This window comes from Lepidochelys kempii, chromosome 10 (assembly GCF_965140265.1).
Source record: "Lepidochelys kempii isolate rLepKem1 chromosome 10, rLepKem1.hap2, whole genome shotgun sequence".
NCBI lineage: Eukaryota > Metazoa > Chordata > Testudines > Cheloniidae > Lepidochelys > Lepidochelys kempii.
Window position 1 is genome coordinate 33,019,128 of NC_133265.1, and position 21,746 is coordinate 33,040,873.

General features: G+C 49.1%; 2 protein-coding genes across 7 annotated transcripts in view; one reads left to right on the top strand and one right to left on the bottom strand.

Annotated features, from left to right (window-relative positions):
* The window catches only part of CDIP1 (cell death inducing p53 target 1), a 40,170-nt gene extending 24,213 nt beyond the window's left edge, over positions 1 to 15,957 (top strand). For 3 of the 4 annotated variants that reach the window (XM_073362768.1, XM_073362769.1, XM_073362767.1), the window contains 4 exons: positions 7,831 to 7,929; positions 10,750 to 10,896; positions 11,683 to 11,944; positions 12,814 to 15,957. In XM_073362768.1, coding sequence (XP_073218869.1) covers positions 7,845 to 7,929; positions 10,750 to 10,896; positions 11,683 to 11,944; positions 12,814 to 12,925 — 606 coding nt within the window. In that variant the 5' untranslated portion in view covers positions 7,831 to 7,844 and the 3' untranslated portion in view covers positions 12,926 to 15,957. Of the gene's footprint in view, positions 1 to 5,794; positions 5,954 to 7,830; positions 7,930 to 10,749; positions 10,897 to 11,682; positions 11,945 to 12,813 lie in introns of all 4 variants that reach the window. The other variant, XM_073362770.1, reaches the window with a different exon arrangement.
* A 2,607-nt stretch (positions 15,958 to 18,564) lies between these two features.
* HMOX2 (heme oxygenase 2) overlaps positions 18,565 to 21,746 on the bottom strand; it is a 57,592-nt gene continuing 54,410 nt past the window's right edge. For all 3 annotated transcript variants that reach the window (XM_073362763.1, XM_073362762.1, XM_073362764.1), the window contains 2 exons: positions 19,296 to 19,416; positions 18,565 to 19,213 (listed from right to left, as the gene is read on the bottom strand). In XM_073362763.1, the coding sequence (XP_073218864.1) occupies positions 19,089 to 19,213; positions 19,296 to 19,416 (246 nt within the window). In that variant the 3' untranslated portion in view covers positions 18,565 to 19,088. The remainder of the gene's footprint in view (positions 19,214 to 19,295; positions 19,417 to 21,746) is intronic.

Sequence of the window (21,746 nt, forward strand, 5' to 3'; positions counted from 1 at the left end):
ATGTGCAGGTCATAGTGGATGGCTTTGCTGCAATGGGATTCCCTAACTGTGGTGGGGCTATAGACGGAACCCATATCCCTATCTTGGCACCGGAGCACCAAGCCGCCGAGTACATAAACCGCAAGGGGTACTTTTCGATAGTGCTGCAAGCTCTGGTGGATCACAAGGGACGTTTCACCAACATCAGCGTGGGATGGCCGGGAAAGGTGCATGATGCTCACATCTTCAGGAACTCTGGTCTGTTTCAAAAGCTGCAGGAAGGGACTTTATTCCCAGACCAGAAAATAACTGTTGGGGATGTTGAAATGCCTATATGTATCCTTGGGGACCCAGCCTACCCCTTAATGCCATGGCTCATGAAGCCGTACACAGGCAGCCTGGACAGTAGTCAGGAGCTGTTCAGCTACAGGCTGAGCAAGTGCAGAATGGTGGTAGAATGTGCATTTGGACGTTTAAAGGCGCGCTGGCGCAGTTTACTGACTCGCTTAGACCTCAGCGAAACCAATATTCCCACTGTTATTACTGCTTGCTGTGTGCTCCACAATATCTGTGAAAGTAAGGGGGAGACGTTTATGGCGGGGTGGGAGGTTGAGGCAAATCGCCTGGCTGCTGGTTACGCACAGCCAGACACCAGGGCGGTTGGAAGAGCACAGGAGGGCGCGGTACGCATCAGAGAAGCTTTGAAAACCAGTTTCATGACTGGCCAGGCTACGGTGTGAAAGTTCTGTTTGTTTCTCCTTGATGAAACCCCCCGCCCCTTGGTTCACTCTACTTCCCTGTAAGCTAACCACCCGCCCCTCCTCCCTTCAATCACCGCTTGCAGAGGCAATAAAATCATTGTTGCTTCACATTCATGCATTCTTTATTCATTCATCACACAAATAGGGGGATGACTACCAAGGTAGCCCAGGAGGGGTGGTGGAGGAGGGAAGGAAAATGCCACACAGCACTTTAAGCACAGCACTTTAAAAGTTTACAACTTTAAAATTTATTGAATGACAGCCTTCTTTTTTTTTTGGGCAATCCTCTGCGGTGGAGTGGCTGGTTGGCCGGAGGCCCCCCCACCGCGTTCTTGGGCGTCTGGGTGTGGAGGCTATGGAACTTGGGGAGGAGGGCGGTTGGTTACAGAGGGGCAGCAGTGGCAGTCTGTGCTCCAGCTGCCTTTGCTGCAGCTCAACCATACACTGGAGCATACTGGTTTGGTCCTGCAGCAGCCTCAGCATTGAATCCTGCCTCCTCTCATCACGCTGCCGCCACATTTGAGCTTCAGCCCTCTCTTCAGCCCGCCACTTACTCTCTTCAGCCCGCCACCTCTCCTCCCGGTCATTTTGTGCTTTCCTGCACTCTGATATTATTTGCCTCCACACATTCGTCTGTGTTCTGTCAGTGTGGGAGGACAGCATGAGCTCGGAGAACATTTCATCGCGAGTGCGTTTTTTTTTTTCTTTCTAAGCTTCACTAGCCTCTGGGAAGGAGAAGATCCTGTGATCATTGAAACACATGCAGCTGGTGGAGAAAAAAAAAAGGGACAGTGGTATTTAAAAAGACACATTTTATAAAACAGTGGCTACACTCTTTCAGGGTAAACCTTGCTGTTAACATTACATACATAGCACATGTGCTTTCGTTACAAGGTTGCATTTTGCCTCCTCCCACCGCGTGACTACCCCCTCAACCTTCCCCCCTCCCTGTGGCTAACAGCGGGGAACATTTCTGTTTAGCCACAGGCAAACAGCCCAGCAGGAATGAGCTCCTCTGAGTGTCCCCTGAAGAAAAGCACTCTATTTCAACCAGGTGACCATGAATTATATCTCACTCTCCTGAGGATAACACAGAGAGATAAAGAACGGATGTTGTTTGAATGCCAGCAAACATACACTGCAATGCTTTGTTCTACAATGATTCCCGAGTACGTGTTACTGGCCTGGAGTGGTAAAGTGTCCTACCATGAAGGACGCAATAAGGCTGCCCTCCCCAGAAACCTTTTGCAAAGGCTTTAGGACTACATCTAGGAGAACCGCAAATGCCAGGGCAAAGTAATCCTTTCACATGCTTGCTTTTAAACCATGTATAGTATTTTAAAAGGTACACTCACCAGAGGTCCCTTCTCCGCCTGCTGGGTCCAGGAGGCAGCCTTGGGTGGGTTTGGGGGGTACTGGCTCCAGGTCTAGGGTGAGAAACAGTTCCTGGCTGTCGGGAAAACCGGTTTCTCCGCTTGCTTGCTGTGAGCTATCTACAACCCCCTCCTCCTCATCATCATCTTCGTCCTCAAAACCTGCTTCCGTATTGCCTCCATCTCCATTGAAGGAGTCAAACAACACGGCTGGGGTAGTGGTGGCTGAACCCCCTAAAATGGCATGCAGCTCATCATAGAAGCGGCATGTTTGGGGCTCTGACCCAGAGCGGCTGTTCGCCTCTCTGGTTTTCTGGTAGGCTTGCCTCAGCTCCTTCAGTTTCACGCGGCACTGCTTCGGGTCCCTGTTATGGCCTCTGTCCTTCATGCCCTGGGAGATTTTCACAAAGGTTTTGGCATTTCGAAAACTGGAATGGAGTTCTGATAGCACGGATTCCTCTCCCCAAACAGCGATCAGATCCCGTACCTCCCATTCGGTCCATGCTGGAGCTCTTTTGCGATTCTGGGACTCCATCATGGTCACCTGTGCTGATGAGCTCTGCATGGTCACCTGCAGCTTGCCACGCTGGCCAAACAGGAAATGAGATTCAAAAGTTCGCGGTTCTTTTCCTGTCTACCTGGCCAGTGCATCTGAGTTGAGAGTGCTGTCCAGAGCGGTCATAATGGAGCACTCTGGGATAGCTCCCGGAGGCCAATACCATCGAATTGTGTCCACAGTACCCCAAATTCGAGCCGCCAACGTCGATTTAAGCGCTAATCCACTTGTCAGGGGTGGAGTAAGGAAATCGATTTTAAGAGCCCTTTAAGTCGAAATAAAGGGCTTCATTGTGTGGACGGGTGCAGGTTTACATCGATTTAAGGCTGCTAAATTCGACCTAAAGTCCTAGTGTAGACCAGGGCTTAGTTTCCATCAGTTAAGAATAGACTTAAGCTAAACAGAAATAAGCCTAGTTTAAACTGATAGTGTCCACATACCTTTTGCAGCCCTTTAACTGTATCAGTTTAAAATACTTGCACCTTGAGTTAAGCCAGTGAAACTTTGTATATAGAAGATGAGCCCTTCAACTGATTGGTACAGCCACTGCCTGTCCAGCCCAGGGGGACTGGATGCATTCCTTTGGGAATGCGTCAGCACTGCTCTTCACTAGGCCACATCTGAGATACCCCATTCTCTTCCCCTCCTAACATCCTGAATGAAAGTGACTTACATGTTGTAGTGCAGCATTCTGACTTGTTGCAATTTGGAGGAAATGGCAATTTAGCAGCCACAGGCAGAGAGGGGTGAGCAGTTGGTGTTTTAATGGTTGCTTGAAGGGTCAGTCCCTCTGAGTATTTAAAAGATGGGTTATTCCTTAAGGGTCTTTATTCCCTATTTCCAGTGAGCAGAAGTTTATTAGCCCTAGAAACAGGAGAGAGGCTTGTGGCCAGGGTAATTTCTGGACTGAGAGTTAGGATTTAAGATATCTACTGTATTTAACTCTTGCCCCACCCTGCCAAAATCTGTAGAGGCTTTAAGGTGACCGGCAAACACAAAGTGTGGGTTTGTGCTCTCTCTCTCTGCTTTATGATTTATAAAAAAGGCCTCCTGGATTTTTTTTTCCCCTCTCCCTGGGTTTTCATGTAAGACATATAGGTCTTGTCTACCCTGGAAGAATATCTGGATGAGTCGTGAATATTAGGATAATTGAGATTACAAGTACCAAGTAAGTGATACCTGAGCAACTGAGAGGGGGGAGTGACTTTTAGTGAAAAGATTAGGGTTTAAAATGTAATGATTTTGTTTATCACTTATTTAACTCAAACACTCTGTGGGGCAAAACAGCTCTCTTAAAGGATTTAATACCTCTTCAGTTCAGTGCTGGGAGAGCTCTCAATCCATATGTGAGTCACTTGTGGAGACCCCAAGTACAAATGGGGAAGAGCAGACCTGACATTCCTGTTATTTCAATGAAGCTAAAATGGGCATAAACCCAATTTCTGTCTTTCTAGGTCACGCGGATAGAATGATGATCTAGAGGGATGCTGCAAATTGATTAAGCTACTCTGAAATAAGTACTGCTTTCCCCCGGGCATTTGAAAATGGAGACTGGCGAAGACTGTAATTGTTCGAGGGGGATTTGTAGTGGATTTTCCCCAAGTGCTGCACTTACGATGTATTTTGAAATTACGTCAAGGGTGCCCTAGAACATAAATCTAAGGGCTTGTCTTCATGTACTGGTACAGCTGTGCCACTGTAGCGCTTTAGTGAAGATGCTACTGTGCTGACGAGAGAGCCACTGTAGTGCTGTCTACACGTGGGGTTAGGTCAGTATAACTGTTACTCAGGGGTATAGATTTTTCACACCGTTGAGTGATGTAGTTATTCTGATATAGGTCTGTAGTGTAGATCTGGCTTAAGTAAAGAAATAGACATCTGAAGACATATAGGCCTTGATCAGTGGATCTCAAACTTTTGTACTGGTGACCCCTTTCACAGAGCAAGCCTCTGAGTGTGACCCCCCCCTCCTTATAAATTAAAAAACACTTTTTTGTATATTTAACACCATTATAAATGCTGGAGGCAAAGTGGGGTTTGGGGTGGAGGCTGAGAGCTCACAACCCCCCGTGTAATAACCTCGCAGCCCCTTGAGGGATCCCAACCTCCAGTTTGAGAACTCCTGGCCTTGATGGATTCACTTGCTCCCCTGGAGATATCAGAAGGTTCCTGGATGATTAAAAGTTTGTAAGAGAAGAGGGTGATGTATGATTGAATTGTGATGATGTGGTAAGATTTTTCTGCAGTTTCCTACAAAATTATCCTTGACTGGGTTACGCTTTGAGTGATCTATTACAAAAGAAACAGGGAAGGTCATTGGAAAAATGTGAGCAGAATGAACAGGCAAAAGGAGCTAGAAGTCGTAACGGGTGGAAGTTAGTCTCTCCCTCCCTCAATTTAGCTTTCTGTGAAATGGATATAATGCCTCACAGAGGAGACTTGCTGTATGTTTGAAGTTTCTTGAGAAAGGCGAGTGTGTGTTGTATAGATTTGTCCTTACTCGGGTACTTGCCTTGTTTAATTTTTCATGTCAAGGCCTTGTCTGCGCCTTGCTTAGCAGCTACATGGAAGACGCATGGTTCAGAGACAGGTGGTAGAAGAGCAGGCAAAAATTACATCCCAGTTCTGGGCATCTCCAAGTCACTCTTCCCCTTCTCTACTGCAATGGGAGTCTGGAATCCCAGTCCTTAGTGCTGGACTCTGCTAAGGGGATGAAATTCCACTAGAACAGAATGTGATGCCATGAATTCTGCGCTGGCAGAGTCTGAGCTGTTTAATTACTGCTGCATTTCAGCGCCGTTTGTCCCAATAGCCAGTAACCCTGGTTAACGGTGACCCTAAAAAATACTCTGTTCCTGGGGGCTGGAGTACCAGGGAATAGATAGCTCTTGTGCGTGCTGCAGCTTGTTTTTCAAAATAGCTATGTGCTTCTATTTGGAGGGGAAATAGTGTTTCTTACCCCTTGCCAATCACTGTGAAATACTGCTCAAGGGGCAAGAAATACTGTATAAACTTGTGTATAAACCACCCTCTTAATCTCTTTATCTAAAAGCTTTGCTAAATGAGTGCCCTATAGGTAAACTGATACCCATCCCCTTTCCCTCTCCCTGTCGCTTCCCACTAAGGAGCCCTACCCCAGCATGAAGTGCTCAGCAGATCATTCCCAGTGACCCTGTAGTCCGGACTGCAGCAAGGGAAAGATCCTGGTGGGGGAGAAGTTTCCAGATGGATTCCCATATCAAGTGCATCCCTCACCCATGTAGAAAAGCTGTCTTGAAATACTGGTAGGAATGTGTCTGATCTACACAAGGCTATATGGTAGTGCTTGGTCCCCAAGTTTAATACTGTTGTTATCACACAGTCTCAGTCTAGCCCCAGGGCAAGTCCCAGCTCTTGCCCTCCAACAAAGTGCTATCTATAATCTACGTGGCTACCCAGTGGTGATTAGTGCTGCCAGTGTGCTTGACACCAGCCTGAGACCTTTTCAGAGCCATACTCAGTGTGTGCTGTGTAAGGGAAAATGTTTTATATTTCTGAAGTAAAACACTGTGCTAGAAGCATGGATGCGCTGTGGACAGCTGCGTCCCAGCAGCAGGCTCCAAATGGGAGTGTGGTGTAAACCTATCCTTTAGGAATGGATACCCAACATGGCTTCTTGTCCATTGCTCTCCTGCTGAAAAGCTGGCACTGCATGAGCTGAACTGAACTTCCTAGTGAAAAGAGAAAGTGTAGGCTCCAACTGTGATGAGTTTATAATCTTCTGAGGAATGTCTTGACCCTGAGAGCTCTGGTTCCTCACTGGCACATGCACGGTCTCTGTGAGGAGTGTTGCTCTAGATAGCATGTTCCATTGCTGGGGGCTTTCTTAGTCATGAAAACATCCAGAAAAGAAGCCGTTCCCAGTAAGTACAAAATAAAGCACCCAGGACTTTCTGGATCCTGATCTTCCATGCAGGCTTCTTCCCTATTGATTCACACAGGGAGGGGGCAACCGCTGGCCTGAATGGAGATTTGTGCAGATATAAAGTTCTTTTGCATATATACATAGACACACCCAGAAAGGGGTGTGGGGGAATCATTTTGCTCATTTGATAAAGTGTGTGTGTTTCCCCGTAGACAACTTCATCTGACTAACATGACTTTCAACCTGCATAATTTAGACAAGAATTTTGTCATTTTCTTGACTCAATCAGGGCATCTGATTTGCCCAGCTCTAGGCAGAAGAAAGGTAAAACTATTTGGAAACTAAAGATTATCCTTTTCCTAAGCCTCTCTTAGAAGCTGACTAGGCACTTCTAGGAAACTAATATTTAATTTCCTTCAATGCTTTGTGGGTTTTTTCTTCCGGTTCTTGCCCTCTAGGTGTTGCTTTTTTAACATAAGACAAAGCTTTGATTCTAACCCTAATGAAGTGTGGATCCAGAGTTCAGGGCCTATGTTTTTCAGATGTGCGTCCTCTACCCCGATCCCACAATGATGCTGCTGATCTTTTTTGTAGAGCAGCTTCCATCCTGAATAATCCCAAAGCATTTAGGAAATATATGCAGGAATTGCATCAGTGACTTACAGCTGTTGTTTAACTCTCTACAGCCTTTTTAAGTACGACGGGAAGAAGGATAATGTATCCAATTGAAACAGCAGGAGAATATAGGGAGGTGGAATGTAGTTACTTAAAATCAAATTTAGACACTTGGGTTAATATTTTCCCTTTCATGAAAAATGCCGCAGTGGTTAGGTCTACTGTTATGCATCCCCTCTGCAAGCTCAGCTCTTCCAGCATAGCACCTTGAACACTGAGCTGGGTTAGTTTTAGCACTGGCTCCAAGGGCCGAGGGTCACTGAATCAGCAGCAGTGCTGCCTGCAGCACCATGGGTTCCCCATGAGTCCTGACCCCAGCTTGAGCTGCTTAGCTTGGGAGAGATGAGGACAAGATCACACCCAGGGTGTTAGGGTTGGAGCGAGTGTCTGTCAATGAGCTGGCTTAGGATCCCACAAAAATGACACTTGTGGAAAAATCTGGTTCCTGTCAGTAACCCTAAAGCTCTCCCTCTCTGCCTGCATTGAGCTGTACTGGGGTGTGTGTGTGTGTGGGGGTGTGTGGATGCCTCTGTACTTCCAGGGGTGATGAGTTTGTATGTATTGTAATTCTTTTCCTTGTAGACCAGCTGTAAGCGATGTCCAGTGACCCTCCCCCGCCCTACCCAGGGGGACCTTCTGCACCGCTAATAGAAGAGAAAAATGGCCCACCCACCATGTCGGGTAAGTTGCGGAGGATGGGGCATCCCATTGACATTGCGATCCAGTCCCAATGGCAATGGGAGTAGGGCAGATGCAGGGGAAACCCCGGGGCAGGTGGTCTCCTTACAGTCACACTGCTGGGTGCGGTGCATTGGGGTTGATGCAGAGCTGCTATAGCAGTGAAGTCAGCACGTTGCTCCACTTCGATTTCAGACCCTTTACTCCCTAACAGGGAGACAAGGAGAGGTCTGTGGCGCAGCTATGCAGTGGGTAGCTTGGAGAAGCTGTAATAAAACCATCCCAGGGTCTCCCGACCCCCAAGGGGTCTGGTCACCCAGCCAAGTGACTCTTTGTGCAGGCCAGACTCTAGCCCAGCATAGCAGGGCCTGCCTCTCTCTCCTGAACCTTCCAGGCAGTGACTCAGCTGTTGGCCAGTTGAGCAGTGTATTTCTCGTTCTTGCCTTGCTGGCCCAAGGAGTGACAGACTTGGTCGAAGCAGGTTGACTCCTCTCTGTAGAGGAGCCCCTGCCTCTGGCCCCATGCAGACCACTCTCACCAGGGCCCTTGACCAAATCTCGCTTCCTCTCCTGTGCTTTTGCTCCATGAGCCAGCTGCTGCCTCAGTTGATCACCCTCCTGCTGCCTGTCCCTTGTCTCTCTGGGCTTCCAAGTAACTGCTCTTCTGGGGATTCTGACCCCAACTTTGGGTGTTTTTCCACCCTCTGCCTCTCAGCTGGTATCTCTCAGGGATCCATCCTTGACTCCTCCTCCTGCCCTGGATGATCTCACCAGCTCTTGTGGCTCCCTGTACCCCCCTCACAAATCTGCCTCTTGTTTTCAGTCCAGTCTTGCTTCTCTGCCTGTCTCTCCACTGTCCCATCTTGAATGGCTCGCTGCCACCTTAGACCCAGCGTGGCTAAAACAAAGTCCCTGAGCTCTCCCACTGGGCCGTCTCCCCTTCTGCTTCTCTCAGTACCAGCTGCTCCCGTCCTTGGGGGTGCCTGGATCCTCCCTTTTTCTCCCCTCACACCCATGTCCTGCCCAAAATCCTGCCACCGCTGCATGGTGCTGTATAACTGAGTATGCAGCATGGTTCCTTGGGGTTTGTGAAACGTTTCTGTAGCCACAGGACCCCTCACAAGCTGAAGCAGACAGAGACTTGTTCATTATATATTTCTTTTCCACTGCTCTCCTTGCCACTTGAGGTTTGGTGGGCCCCAGATGGGTCCCATTGTTCCTGCTGAAAAGGTACCAAGATGTGCTTCCTCAGACACCTGTCTCAGATCCATCTGGCTGTGCATTTGCCTATACCCTTTGTCTGGTAGGAGGGCATTAATCCCAGCATGCCAGGAGCCCTTTACTTTAAAGGGATAGTGATTGGCTGCTCGCAAGTCTCCCAGAATTCCTTTTTGAAGATGCTCGGCCCCAGGATCACTGGAGTCAGGGTGGCTGCTCAGCATTCTTTGTACCTCCCAAAAAATCAGAACAACGGCTAGTAGCAAGCGGGTGGGATTTCTTAGCTCCTTAATGCAATGATATGAATCGGCTTTGGGGGCGGGATTTTACTGCACTTTGAGTATCGGCCCATGCCCTGGCACTGCCCCTGTGTTGAGCGAGGGGGAGAGCTGTGCTTCCCAGTAACTCTGCAGCTTGGTTTGAGCAGCAAGTACCTGACTATATTGGGGCATGGATCAGGTGCTCTCCAGGGCCTAAGGAGGCCCTTGAGACACCCAGCACTGGTATGTCTCTGCAGGCATGGCTGATGCAATGCAGCACACAGCACGTTAGTCTGAGGCAGGGTGGCTATGGCAGGTCTAAAACCCTAGTTCTCTCAGAACAAAAGGAGCCAAGCTGCTGGTGGAGGCCTGCTGTGCACCCCTGGGGTGGATGCATATATACTGGAACTCCATGGACCCCAGTTCACATCCATCTCGGATGTGGAGATCCCAAACGAGAACTGGGACTGAAACCTGCCTGTCTGGCATAGCTGCAGCCAGAGGGGAGATACAGGCGAGTTGGATGTCAGTTGTTAGAGTGTACTGGCAGGCCAGTTCAGCTCCCAAATGGTCCTGCCCATCCCCCTCTCATCGTGGCTGCTCCCCCAGCTGGCCAGACTGAATGACTGTAGTTCATAACTCTCTTCCCGAAGAGTCCATAGTGCTCTGTAAGAGAACTCACATCAGCCATGGCTCAGATGGTTCCCAGCCCCCCAACAGAGCAGGGAGTAAGGCACAGAGCTATAGACATTGGCTGGAACTGCAGGGGGCTGTTAGGCCAGTGCCCAAGCAAAATACAGCTGGTCTCCAGCTAATGCCTCTTCCAGAGTTTGGGCCTTTAATCCCGGTGCTCAGGGATCTGCTCTAGGCACCTTTTGCCTGTGTGGGGGGGCTTCCAGTACTGGCTGGGAGGGAGGAGCGCCCCCTGCTGAAGTATGGTCACTGCAGATGAGTTGCTCCCTGAACATGGTGGGTGTTAAAGTCCCTGAGTTGGGAAGGAGAGATGTTGGGGTCTCTTTGGCAGAGCTTGCTTGGCTGAGAGACACTTCCTGATTCCCTCTAGCACAGCACAGGGTTTCCAGTTTTGCTGGATTCTTCCCATTGGCAGTGCCTGGTTGTGGGTGTGCCCCTCATTGCAACATTAAGTTGATCTCCACCGGGTTGGTCTCTGCCAGGCCCCCCTTAATGTTGCACTCTATATGCTGGGGGCCTGGCTGCCACTGCAGCCTGGCTTAGAACGCCTCGGCTCAGCTGTGCTTTGCCACTTGCTGCCTCTCCCCTCCATTCTCCCCAGGGACCTCCTTCCAGTCCAGCTAATCCTTTATGCCTTCCACCTTTCCTTTCAGACAGAGTCTCCACTGCTGGAGTCCAGCCTTATGGGATGCCTGTGCCCCCTTCAGATTTTGGGCCACCCCCGTACGAGCCACCCCTGCAGCCAGGCTACATCCCCCCTCCCGTTTCTGCAGATGGCTCTGTGCCCTACATGCCCCATGGTGAGTATTGGAGGGGCTGGGTAATGCGGAGAATGGCTTTCAGCAGGAGCTCCGACGAATGTGTGCTCCTTCCAGACGCTTTGTCTTGGTGCAGTGAAAGGAGTCCAGAAATCTGACTGGACTATTGCCTGCTCTCCACAGCAGCCTGGGCTTCTTGCCATGCCAGCTGTCCTGCTAGGGAATACACAGTCGCTGCTCTCTGTGGCATAGCAGGATAGGATCTGGTGTCACGTGACCCAGTGTCAGTTATTGTCAGGACCAGGCAGGCAAACACAGTGGCTGCTGTGTACTCTCAGGAGCTCCCAGAGCTTAAGTGCTGGGTTCTGTGCTGTGGGCAGAGGAGATGTTCATTAGGGGTCTGGCGTTCTCCTAGAGCCAAGGTAGGAGCCTCAGCTCCCGGGCCCCTGCAGCCTACCTTTCTGGAGAGGTGTTGGTGGTAATCTGCGACTGACTCTGCCTGGTTCCTCTCTCCACAGTGCCCACTCTCCACAGAGCCATGTGCTGGGTTAGCAGTTACAGGGCTGCAGTGTCCTCAGTTGCACTCGCTGGGGTACAATGTGCCTACGACTCGTACAGTACCAGCTCAGTGGGGCCCCGATCCTGGCTGGCCCTAGGCATTACCCATAATCAATGTACTAACTGTCATTGCTGAGCCCACAGAGCTAGCCAGCTGGGGAGCACTGAGCAGCTGGATGCTAACGTAGTCCCGCTGCTCAGAAACGTGGAATAGGGATCGCTTGTTAATGTGCTAAGGCCTCTCACTGTGCGCGTGTTTATCACTGGCAGGTTATTATCCACCCCCAGGACCTCACCCTCCCATGGGCTATTACCCGGCTGCAGGACATTACCCCTCTCCTGGTGGCCACACAGCAACTGTCATTGTACCATCGGGGGCTGCAACCACGGTCACTGTGCTGCAAGGGGAAATATTCCAGGGCAGCCCCGTGCAGACGGTGTGTCCTCACTGCCAGCAGGCCATCACCACCGCGATCACACATGAGATAGGTCTCATGAACTTCCTCCTCGGCTTCTTCTGCTGCTTCGTCGGGTATGTGCCGGGAGGACGAGGAACTTTGCTGTTCTCTGGTGCCTTCCATTCGGGTCACTGACTGATTGGGGAGGGATGAGCTAAAGGAGCAAGCAGTGGACTTGCCCAAGCAGCACTGACTTCTCTGTTAACTGGCTACTCGTCCAGCTGGCTTTATCCCCTACAGAGCCCCCCACAGGACTGGGCCTTGAAGCCCCTCTCGCCTGCTGCTGGCAGAAGAGGAAATTGGGCCAGGAGGTAGTGAGGCGCCATGCGGGTCCCAAGCTGCAGTGTGTGTGTGTGTGATAGTCCATGTGTGGCTCTGCACCGGCCCTTTGCCTTGCCTGGTGACCCTGTGCCTGTCCCATCCATCTTAGCTGGGCTAAGTTGCTGGTGGGCTCTAGCCACTCCCTAGTACAGCTCTGGTGCTAGCAGGAAGCTGCCCCCACTGCACTCACCATGGTGTTAGGAGAGCTCCTTTCATGGGGAGCGTCTCTCTGCAGAGCGATGGGACTGGTTTTTTAGCCGAAAGGAGAATTTCCAGCTGGGCGTCCCTATGCTCCCAATTGTGAGCGTCCATGCAGCAGTGAATGATGTTAAATCAGGTGTTTTGCTGTGTTCTTTAAATATGGACCCTTAAAAGGCTTTGCTCTTCTCAGCCTGCTGGGAGGGGGGCGTCTGTACCGGGCTCCAAAGGGATGTTAGGACTTACTAGGGAAGCCCCCAGAGTTCAGTGGGAGCAGGTTTCATTGGGTGTCTGGGGTGGCAGCAGTGTGTGTGTGTGTGTGTAGTTAGTCGGCCAGGCTGTGAGGGGTAGAGTGGAGGCCCCAACGGAGCTTGCCGTGCCCTGCCCCTGCTCACTTGGCTTTGATCTCTCCCTCTTTTTCCAGATGTGATCTGGGCTGCTGCTTCATTCCATGTCTAATAGACGACTTCAAGGATGTGACCCACACTTGTCCCAACTGCAAAGCCTACATCTACACGTACAAGCGCATGTGCTAACAGCACCCCTGGGAGCCACACCTACTGGAATGACGTCAGTCCCTCCTCCACGCCGATCTACATGTGCCGAATGCTCCTTTGCTTAGCCCTTCGTTGGTAGTGTGTGTTTATTTCCCCTTCCATTTTAAAAGAGCTTCGAATGCTGTAGTAGAGCGATGGTACTCACACACTGACAAGGAAGCTGTAGGCCCACACCGCAAACAGCTAGAGCTGGTGTATAGATGTGAGCTCTGACAGGTAGCTGGGCTAGGCTATGAGATTGAATAGCTGCACCACTCACCTTGCCGTTCCAGCCGTCCCGTCTCGTCTCATCCTTACAGCTGTTTGCAGAGGGCTTAGAACTAGGATTGCAAATGAGGCATCAGACTGCACAGAAGACTTTTCCTTTCCGGATTATGTTTGCCCGTCAGAGCCACCTCTGTTGGTTTGTCCTACCTCACTTTCCTGCATCCCCCCCCATCAGTCACTGTTGGTAGCCACTGTTAAAGGAGACAGTGATGTAAGGCAGACATCCTTCAACAGACAGCATGCAGGGACTGCCATTCCAATGGGCTCTTGCCCAGTTAGTGATAGACTGAGCCATTGCAATAGGGGGGGCGCTTTCCTTCCATTCCATGATGGCAGCTCGCTTATTTCTCTAGAAGCTTTGAATATGTCTACTCCCACAGAACTGTGGGGTGCTGGGGTACTCCTGTGCTCACCAGCTCGGTCTCTTTTTAAAGCAGACAGATCCTGTAGTTGTTTAGTTGAGTGTTGCAGTTCTCTACAAACCACAAATTCAAAGCAAGCACATCCGTCCATCCCCAGGAAATGCAGTGCTTCTGACTGTTTTTCTTTGGATACCTACACTCACTCAGTTTCTCTGCTTTGTCTGTAGGCTAGCAGCAAGGGGGTGCATGTTGCTGGACAAAGATGGGCTGTCGTCCTTGGACTACGTAGTGTGAAAGGGAAGGTTTATTTTAGGGCCAGTGTTTGTTTAGTTCTGTATGTTGTGCTTTTACATCTGGCTGTGCCATGCAGCTGAGTAAAGCTAATGTTTGTTTCCTGCCTTGGAGCCCAGCCAGCTCTGCCTTGCACTGAAGGAGATGGGGAAGCAGCAGCTCTGTTTAGTTTGCAGGTGGCCAGGGCATGTTTTCAGGGGTGCGGTTCTGTTTCTTTTGAAGTGCTTTGGGATCTTAGAGCTTCAGGTGTCAGTCCCTAGGTCTGGCTCTTCCATGGGTATAATGGCTCCTGTAGCCCCAGGGTGATCACACACAGCAGCCCAGAGGCTGTGGGTTACAGAAGGCATCTGCCACCATTTGAGGCACAGATGAAGAGACAGGCCTTTATTTGCAGTGCGGGTGCAGGCATTAACCCACCAATTCTGTATGGAAATTGGCAGCTACTAGAAATCCCCATCCTGAGTTGTCTTGAGAAACTTTCATTACAAAGCCAGGGAGGGGGAATGGAGCAGTAGCTCTTGCTGTGAGTCTGCCGGAATCATGGAAGCCACTTTTACTCTTCGGGTGCTGTAGACCCTACCATATGCCAAGGGATGTGAAAGCTCAGCCTGTGGGAGGCAGTGAGGGTTGGTTCTCTCTGGAACTCAGCATTAAGTAGCAGTTTTTTCCCTGCTCCCCCACCCACCCCACCCCCAAATCTAGTGAACAATGAGCATGAGAAGAGAGCTAGAAGAATGGGCCTTATCTTGTTCCCATTCATTCAGTGGAATTCAGGAGCTTCAGGCCCTCTGTGCTCCAAGCTCTCCCATGGACTAGCTGGAGCTGTCTGTCTAGTGTGAAATAATAGAAACCATGTGTGCATCTGCCTTTCCTTTGCCTTGACTTTCTAATAAGCTTTCACCTGGGCCTCAGTGGTGTAGCCATTAGCCTTTGTCACCAGAGGCCTGGGTTCACATCAGTAGCCAATCACAAGTGCAATGGGCTTGGTGACCTCACTGAATATCTTATCCAAATCCATCAGCCAGTCAGGAGTCTCCAGTCAAGAGCACTCTCCCCTGTCAGAGTAAGAGGTGGGGAAGCCTGAGGAGTCCCCACACTCATCTGCCTTCATCACCCTCAGCTCTAGCTGCTGTGGTCAGCCTCCCTCCTGCCCCCTACTGAAAGACCTGTCTATTGAACCCACACAGTGCAGTGAAAGGGAACGTGGATGACTCTAGCCATTTCTGGCTATGACAGTATTATGCTGCTCTCTTCCTAGGCATGTAGGTTTGCAGCATATGCCTTGTTCTTATTTTGTTCTGTTCACATTTGTTTAATGTCTATGTTTGGGGGATAGAAAAACTGGTGAATCTCTCTCAATGCACTTTTTCACTGTGCTACTTAGGGCCCAATGTTTCATTACTCCCCACTAATATGGCAGTGCATCCAAGTGGGTAGATAACTCAGTGCAGCACTGTAGGGGAGCTTGTTTTTATTTTAATTTAACTATATTATTTAAATGGCCACCAGGTTGTAACTAACTTACCAGAAATGTGAATCCTCTACCCTTCAAGCCCAATCAGTTTTTGCATGAAAATGAAGAGTCACTGTCCAGAGGTCCATCACTAATGGGTATGGTATGAATTAGTCTATGTAGAGGGTTCTGTTCTGGTTCCTTTTTTATACTAAGAAGAAGAAATGTAGATTTTTGGAGGGTTAAAACTAGCTGATGTTATTGGGATGCTGAGCCCAAGGCTATTCAGGGAGCCTTTGCTGAACCTCCATTTTTCAGTAGCTCTGTATTTCAGTTTATTCCAGCTGATATAATCCTTTCTGGTTTGTGTCTCTTGAGTGCATGCCATCAAAACACAGTGAAGGTCTGTCACCCCCCTCATTAAACTAGGTCAGATGTATGCACGTGGGGGCTCTAGCCCTCCAGGTCATGAATGTGAAATGGTTGATTTTGTTCTTTAAGCTGATTGGTTAGAGAGAAACAGCCCAAAGCATGGCCCTGACTTCGTTTGATGTCAGGAGTGAATTATTCTGTACTTAAAAAGCAAATTGTTGGCGCTTTTACATAATATTTGTATATAAATAAAAGACAGAGCCTGATCTCACTGTACTGCTCTTCTTTAAGCTCTCTGAGATTTGGATGTCTCAAGGAAATGGTAGTGAGACAGTCTTTCCACACTGAGGTACATGGCCCACAAAGCTGGCCCAGGGCAGCATTGCCCGGATAGTGGTTCAGCCCAGGTCTTGGCAGAAAGATTTCTATGGTTACAGCCAGCACAATGTGGCTCTTTTTTCTTAGTTGGAGACTAAGGACTGAAAATTCCTGTCTTGCCAGGTCATGCCTGAGGCACACTGGCATTGGGGAAGGTTGCAGTACAGTCTGGGGCTAAAACAACTTCCCTCTAAGGCATCAATAATAGTTGTATGTGCTAACTGGACCCCTTCCTGTACTGAAGTGGGAGGAAAAGTTTAAAACATGAAAAGGTCAAAGTGGCTTTCACCAGAACTCTGTGGGTGAGGGGAAAGAGGGTAGGAAACTTTCCAGGTGAGACTAGAGCCTATGCAAGGAGGCTGGAAAGGAGAATTTTTTCAATATCAGTTTTGAGGGATAAGATCAATGATCACTTCCAGTGATCATTATGAGGGGTCATTTTAAAAACTGAACACTAACTCACCACCCTTTGCTTTTTGAGCTTCACTGATGCTTCCAACCCTCCCCTCCTCTAAGCTGGAGCAGCCTATGGGAAGAAAGTTTCCACCTGTGAGTGGAGTCCCCAATGTATACAAACTGCATTGATGAATGGTAATATACCCAGCCCTTCAATCTTCTGCCATGGTCCTGGGCAAATACCTCCAGCAGCAACTGAGCACTAGGAGACTGCCAACAACAACAAAAATACAAGCAGCTACTTTTGCCTCACCAGTAATTGTACAGGGCTGGGCCTGGAGGTGGGGGCTCCACAGCTGTTGGAGGGGAGATTTAAGCATCAGGGGGTACAGCTGCCACTCATGTCATTTAGGACAAATACAGAGGTTTGTGCTTAAATTGGGGTACACTGTTGCCCTCCTGTAGAGGTATGGCTACAGGTTACCCCCACATCTCTGCCTTGTTTTAAGGAGCTGATTAGCCTGGAGAATAAAAGTTAGCTCCCCTCAGGGAATCCAGCGATCAGCACTCCCAGCAAATGAGTGTGGCCCTTATAAAGAAGAGGCAGTTTCCACAAGGACTTGACTGGGTTGTGCAGCCACCCCTGCTGGCTGGATTTTGAAATGCAGGCAAGCAGCTTACAGCAAAGGCAGAAAGCATTAACCCACCTTCTCAGCCCCCTAGCTGCTTGCCTACAGCATACCATCTCCCAGCACACCCCACACACTAGGAGGCAAGGCTTTGTGCTGTTACTGATTAATAGTGCTTTGTCAGCAGGGGAGAGTACTGCTTCCCCTGGGCATAGGCTATCTGTGTTCTGCTCACCACTCTCTCCCCTCTCAACAGGGGTGGGAAGAGCTCCTCTGGAATCAGACCTCTGCCTCACAGCACTGACCTGGCTGTAGTGGGACACCACTCCTCCAAAGGCATTCAGGTTGCCCACTGTGGGCTTGGTGTAAAGGTACAGTGGTATACCCTTTCCAATAGCACAAACCCCTGCTGTGAAAGTCTAGGAGACTTGAGCCTGCTGTGGCCCATGGTTTCAGAAGATAATACATCAAGCAATCCCAGCTCTCTAACAAAGACAGAAAATTGCATATGAAAGCTACTGGGGAAAGAAAAAATTATATTCATCTGCATCCTGTGCAGCATGAGGAAAGCTTGGTTTCCTTAGTTAACCAGATACAATTCACATGCTAGAAGATCCCTCCAAAACCCTCCCCAGCCCTTGGACAGGGCTCCTGCAATAATATCTATAGTGCAATTCAATTCACTGTCACACACTAGAATCTGGTTTCCATGATGATTAGACAGTCTGAGGGGGAAGATCTGTTCCTTTGTGACAAAAGCGGCCCTCACTTTTGAGCAATCAAGTGTCTGTTGGACATAAGGAGCAGAAGGCAAACTACTTCCTTTGAGAGTCTCAGGTTAGGAAAGAATGTCACAAGGTTTTACATGCAGCTATGGTATAGGTAAGCAATTCCACCTGTTGAGGTTGCGCTAATAAACTGAATAATTTTGGAGGCAAAAACCAAAGCTAGTCTGTCCAGAGTGCCCAGAAGAATGCCAGTTGGAGATCCAGTTGAAAGGAGTGGAAAGTCAAGGTTTCACAACACTACACAGAGTAATTACCAGTGCCAAATTAAGCCTCCTGAATGAATTCCATGCTCCCTGTGCAACCTTGCATCCATCCCTGCAGAGATGAATTGACTGTAAAGGCCAGTTTGCAATGAAGTTCTCAGGGACTGCACCTCTCCTCTTCCACCTCTCTGCATGAAGAAAAACTCCCTTACGAAGACATCAGAGTATAAACTTTATTGGGTCAAAGGCTTTATCACAATTAAGTTACATGAAAAAGTTAACCGTTAACTTTAATATATACAAGGACTTGCTCCCCCAGCCCATGGGAAGTTATTTGCTACATGCCAGGGCAAAAAAAGGACCCTAATTTATAAAATTGGTTTTGAGCCTAGGGTCCTTGCAGCATGAGCAGCAAGTTATTCTGCCTTTGGGGCAACTGAGCTGTTTTTGGAGCAGTTTGAATCCCCCCCCCCCCCCCCCCCCCCCCCCACCACCACCTTCTCCTTGGGAAGGACAAAGTGCAATTCCTGATTGAGCCAGCTCTGAATGCTCTGTCCCAGTGTCACAAACTATGTGCTTGATCAGCATGTGAGGAGCTATACTACATTGGAAGGGGCAAACTAGCAAACCCTAGCCTGCTCAGGGATATGAAGAGCTGATCATTTGACAATAGGTGGCTAAAGCCATCCCCTGATTTAAGACCCGCATCCGGTCACTACAGATTTTGGCTTCAAGTGGCAGTTGTGGAGCTAGACTACAATTCCTGCATTAAGTTACTAGCTCAGAACCCTGCTGGGTAATTATATCGATTACTAGGTGTGGTACCATGCAGTATTTGGATTATTGGTATACAAACAGTCCTAGGCATTCACTGCAGATTCTGGTTTATTGTTTACTTAAATCTTGCATTTAAAAACTCCACCAACAACAGAGGAGCAGTCCCAAAAAGTGTGTGTTCATCTGCTTGTGTCACCATGAGGTAACTCCATCTAGTATCCATCCATCACATCACATACCAGGCTGCAACACCTGCAGCCAAGGCAATGCAAGCTGCAAGGACAAACTGTATGGTGGGCTGCTTCAGCATGGCCATGGCAACGTGATAAGGGCAGCCAGAGTCCCCCTTGCCTGCAGGGAAGGGCAGAAAGCACTGTTAGCGATATTACATTAAACTGCATTTCTGGGGTACTTGTAATAAAAGAAAACCTACCTAGTTTTGTGGCATAGTATGGGCACTTGCGCAGGTCTCCTTTTCCATCATGCACTGGGAGCCCTCCATCCTGGGCTTCTTCCGTTAACAATGCACCAATTTTGTCCAATTCATCAAATACCTGCCAGGGAAAATGAAGATTCAATGAGAGTCACCAAGAGCATACAGCACTTCACAGCCATTCTTGTAAATTTCACTTAAGTGCAGTTTGAAGCTGAAGTGTCATCTCATATTTAGTCTCAGTTTCCAGATCAAATTAGCTCAGCTAACAAGAGCTGCTGGCCAAGGTCTTCAGAAGGGACTGGTAATTTGGGTGCCCAACTTGACATTTTAAAGGGGTCTGGGTCTTCAGAACATGCTGATCACCCATCTTCTCAAAAGTTGGACCCCCCCCCCCCTACAACCCACAGTCACTTTTGAAAGTCGTTGCTTCTTTTCCTAGCTGCCAGCCCTGCAAACTCAGTCTGAGGCTTGAGTGTTAAAACTGGGCACCTACCTTTAATACGTCAGCTGAATTAGGAATTTTGGTGAAGAACCAAACCAGTGAACTTGAGCTCAGGGGTTCTCAACCTTTTTGCTGAGACCCTCTCAACATGCTATAAAAATTCCATGGCTCACCTGGGCCACAACAACTGGTTTTCTGCATATAAAAGCCAAGGCCAGGGCTAGGGGGTAGCAAGCAGCACAACTGCCCGGGCCCCATGCCACAAGGGGCCCACAAAGCTAAGTTGCTCAGTCTTCAGATTCAGCCCTGGGTGGTGGGGCTCAGGGCCCCAGCCCCATGCAGTAGGGCTTCAGCTTTCTGCCCCGGGCCCCAGCAAGTCTAACGCTGGCCCTGCTTGGTGGCGGCCCAGGCCCCTGGTTGAGAACCACTGCTTTAGCTCACTCCTCCAGGGCAGACTTACTCTGCAAGGCTAATGAGAATTAAATTCTCTCTTCTAGTTCTGATGCACTTGGCAAGCAGGGCCATTTTCAGACTAGAACTAAACCCTTGAACAGAGTACTAGGGTTTATTTTTAGTTCAATATTTAGTAAATGAAGTGTGCAGCTCCAAATACTCTGAGGCTAACAACATGACTTCTCTGTTGAAATGCTACTGTGCAGCTTGCTCCAGCAATGTTACTCATTAAACAGAACAATTTCATGCAGCACTGTAAAACAGGATGAGCCCTTTACATACTGGCACCTGAAACAGGTGTCTAGGTTGCAGGTGAATCTTGTGGTTTGTGTGGACTTTACAGGACACAGCACTCCAGCCAGCAACAAAGGTAGCAGAACTTTCCGTGAGCCCTGTGAAACTGGAGGGACAGGGTACTGGCCCTCTTGTACTGGAACGAGTGGATCCTTAAATCCTAGAGGTTGTGAAGAAATCCCATCCTCCACCCTTCCGTGACAGTCATGAAGGAGGGGAAATAACCCTAGATACATCAAGGAGGGATCACCAGCAAGAGGGCACATCCCACACGGTCAGTCCACAGAGTTATTATATGGGGACCTTGGCTCTTCTTCCCCCCATTATGTTTACATACAGAGCAGTCCTAAAAAACAAAGATCTTGAAATGCCTACTGGGGACTATCTGTGCCTACAGGCCCCTGAAAAACAAACATCGGAGAAGTGCCAACATCTGACTGTCATAAATAGCACTAATTGTTCTCTAGTGCATCACATGAAATCCACAGTCTCTCTACTCCTGTTTACTCCTAAGGAGGGCAAATGTCAGTTTGGAGGGGTCAGCTCCATTTACAGCCCTATTTAAAACTGATTTCTCCAGAGCTGGCCGGGCCATGGGAATGTTACAGCCTGGAACTCTGCCCTGTTTGCAAGTGAGAGATTCAAGAGATCTTTCTTGTTCATCTTACAGGGTTTCACTGAAGGTGAAATGCCTGCACAGCACCAAGCATATTCTGGGAGCTACTGTTACCTGGGACTCTGACTTTTTTATTCCTGTAAGACAGGGCAGGGTGGGATTCTACTCCACACAGATGAGAATGCTGCTTTCACCAGCAGTGTTCCCAGGCCTCTCCCAAGTGCCTAGAGGAAAAGTTGGGAGGTCTCAGTGAAGTGTATTAGCAACTCAAAAGAGCCTTGAGTATTGCAGAAGGGTTGAGGCCACCAGGCTCTGCTGCTGTTCCTTTCCCTTTAGACTCTGGCCTGAAAAACCCCTTTCCCAATCCATTCTCTCCTCAGACATTCCTGCGAGCTTCACTCTGCTCCCTTTACTCCCTGTGAACACATTTTCGGTTCCCCCCTGCCCTGCATCCCGCCCCCAAACAGAGTGCTGAGCTTCATCATTACCCTTGATTCTGTCTGCTGGCAGAGAGCCCCTCCCAACTTGGAGTGTGAGGGAGTTTTAGTCAACAAAAGTTAAGGAGAACTACAGCACCATTCGCTGGGACCTGTGTCCCCTATGTTCTGAACCCAGCTATCACAGCTTGAACAAGGCAAGAGAG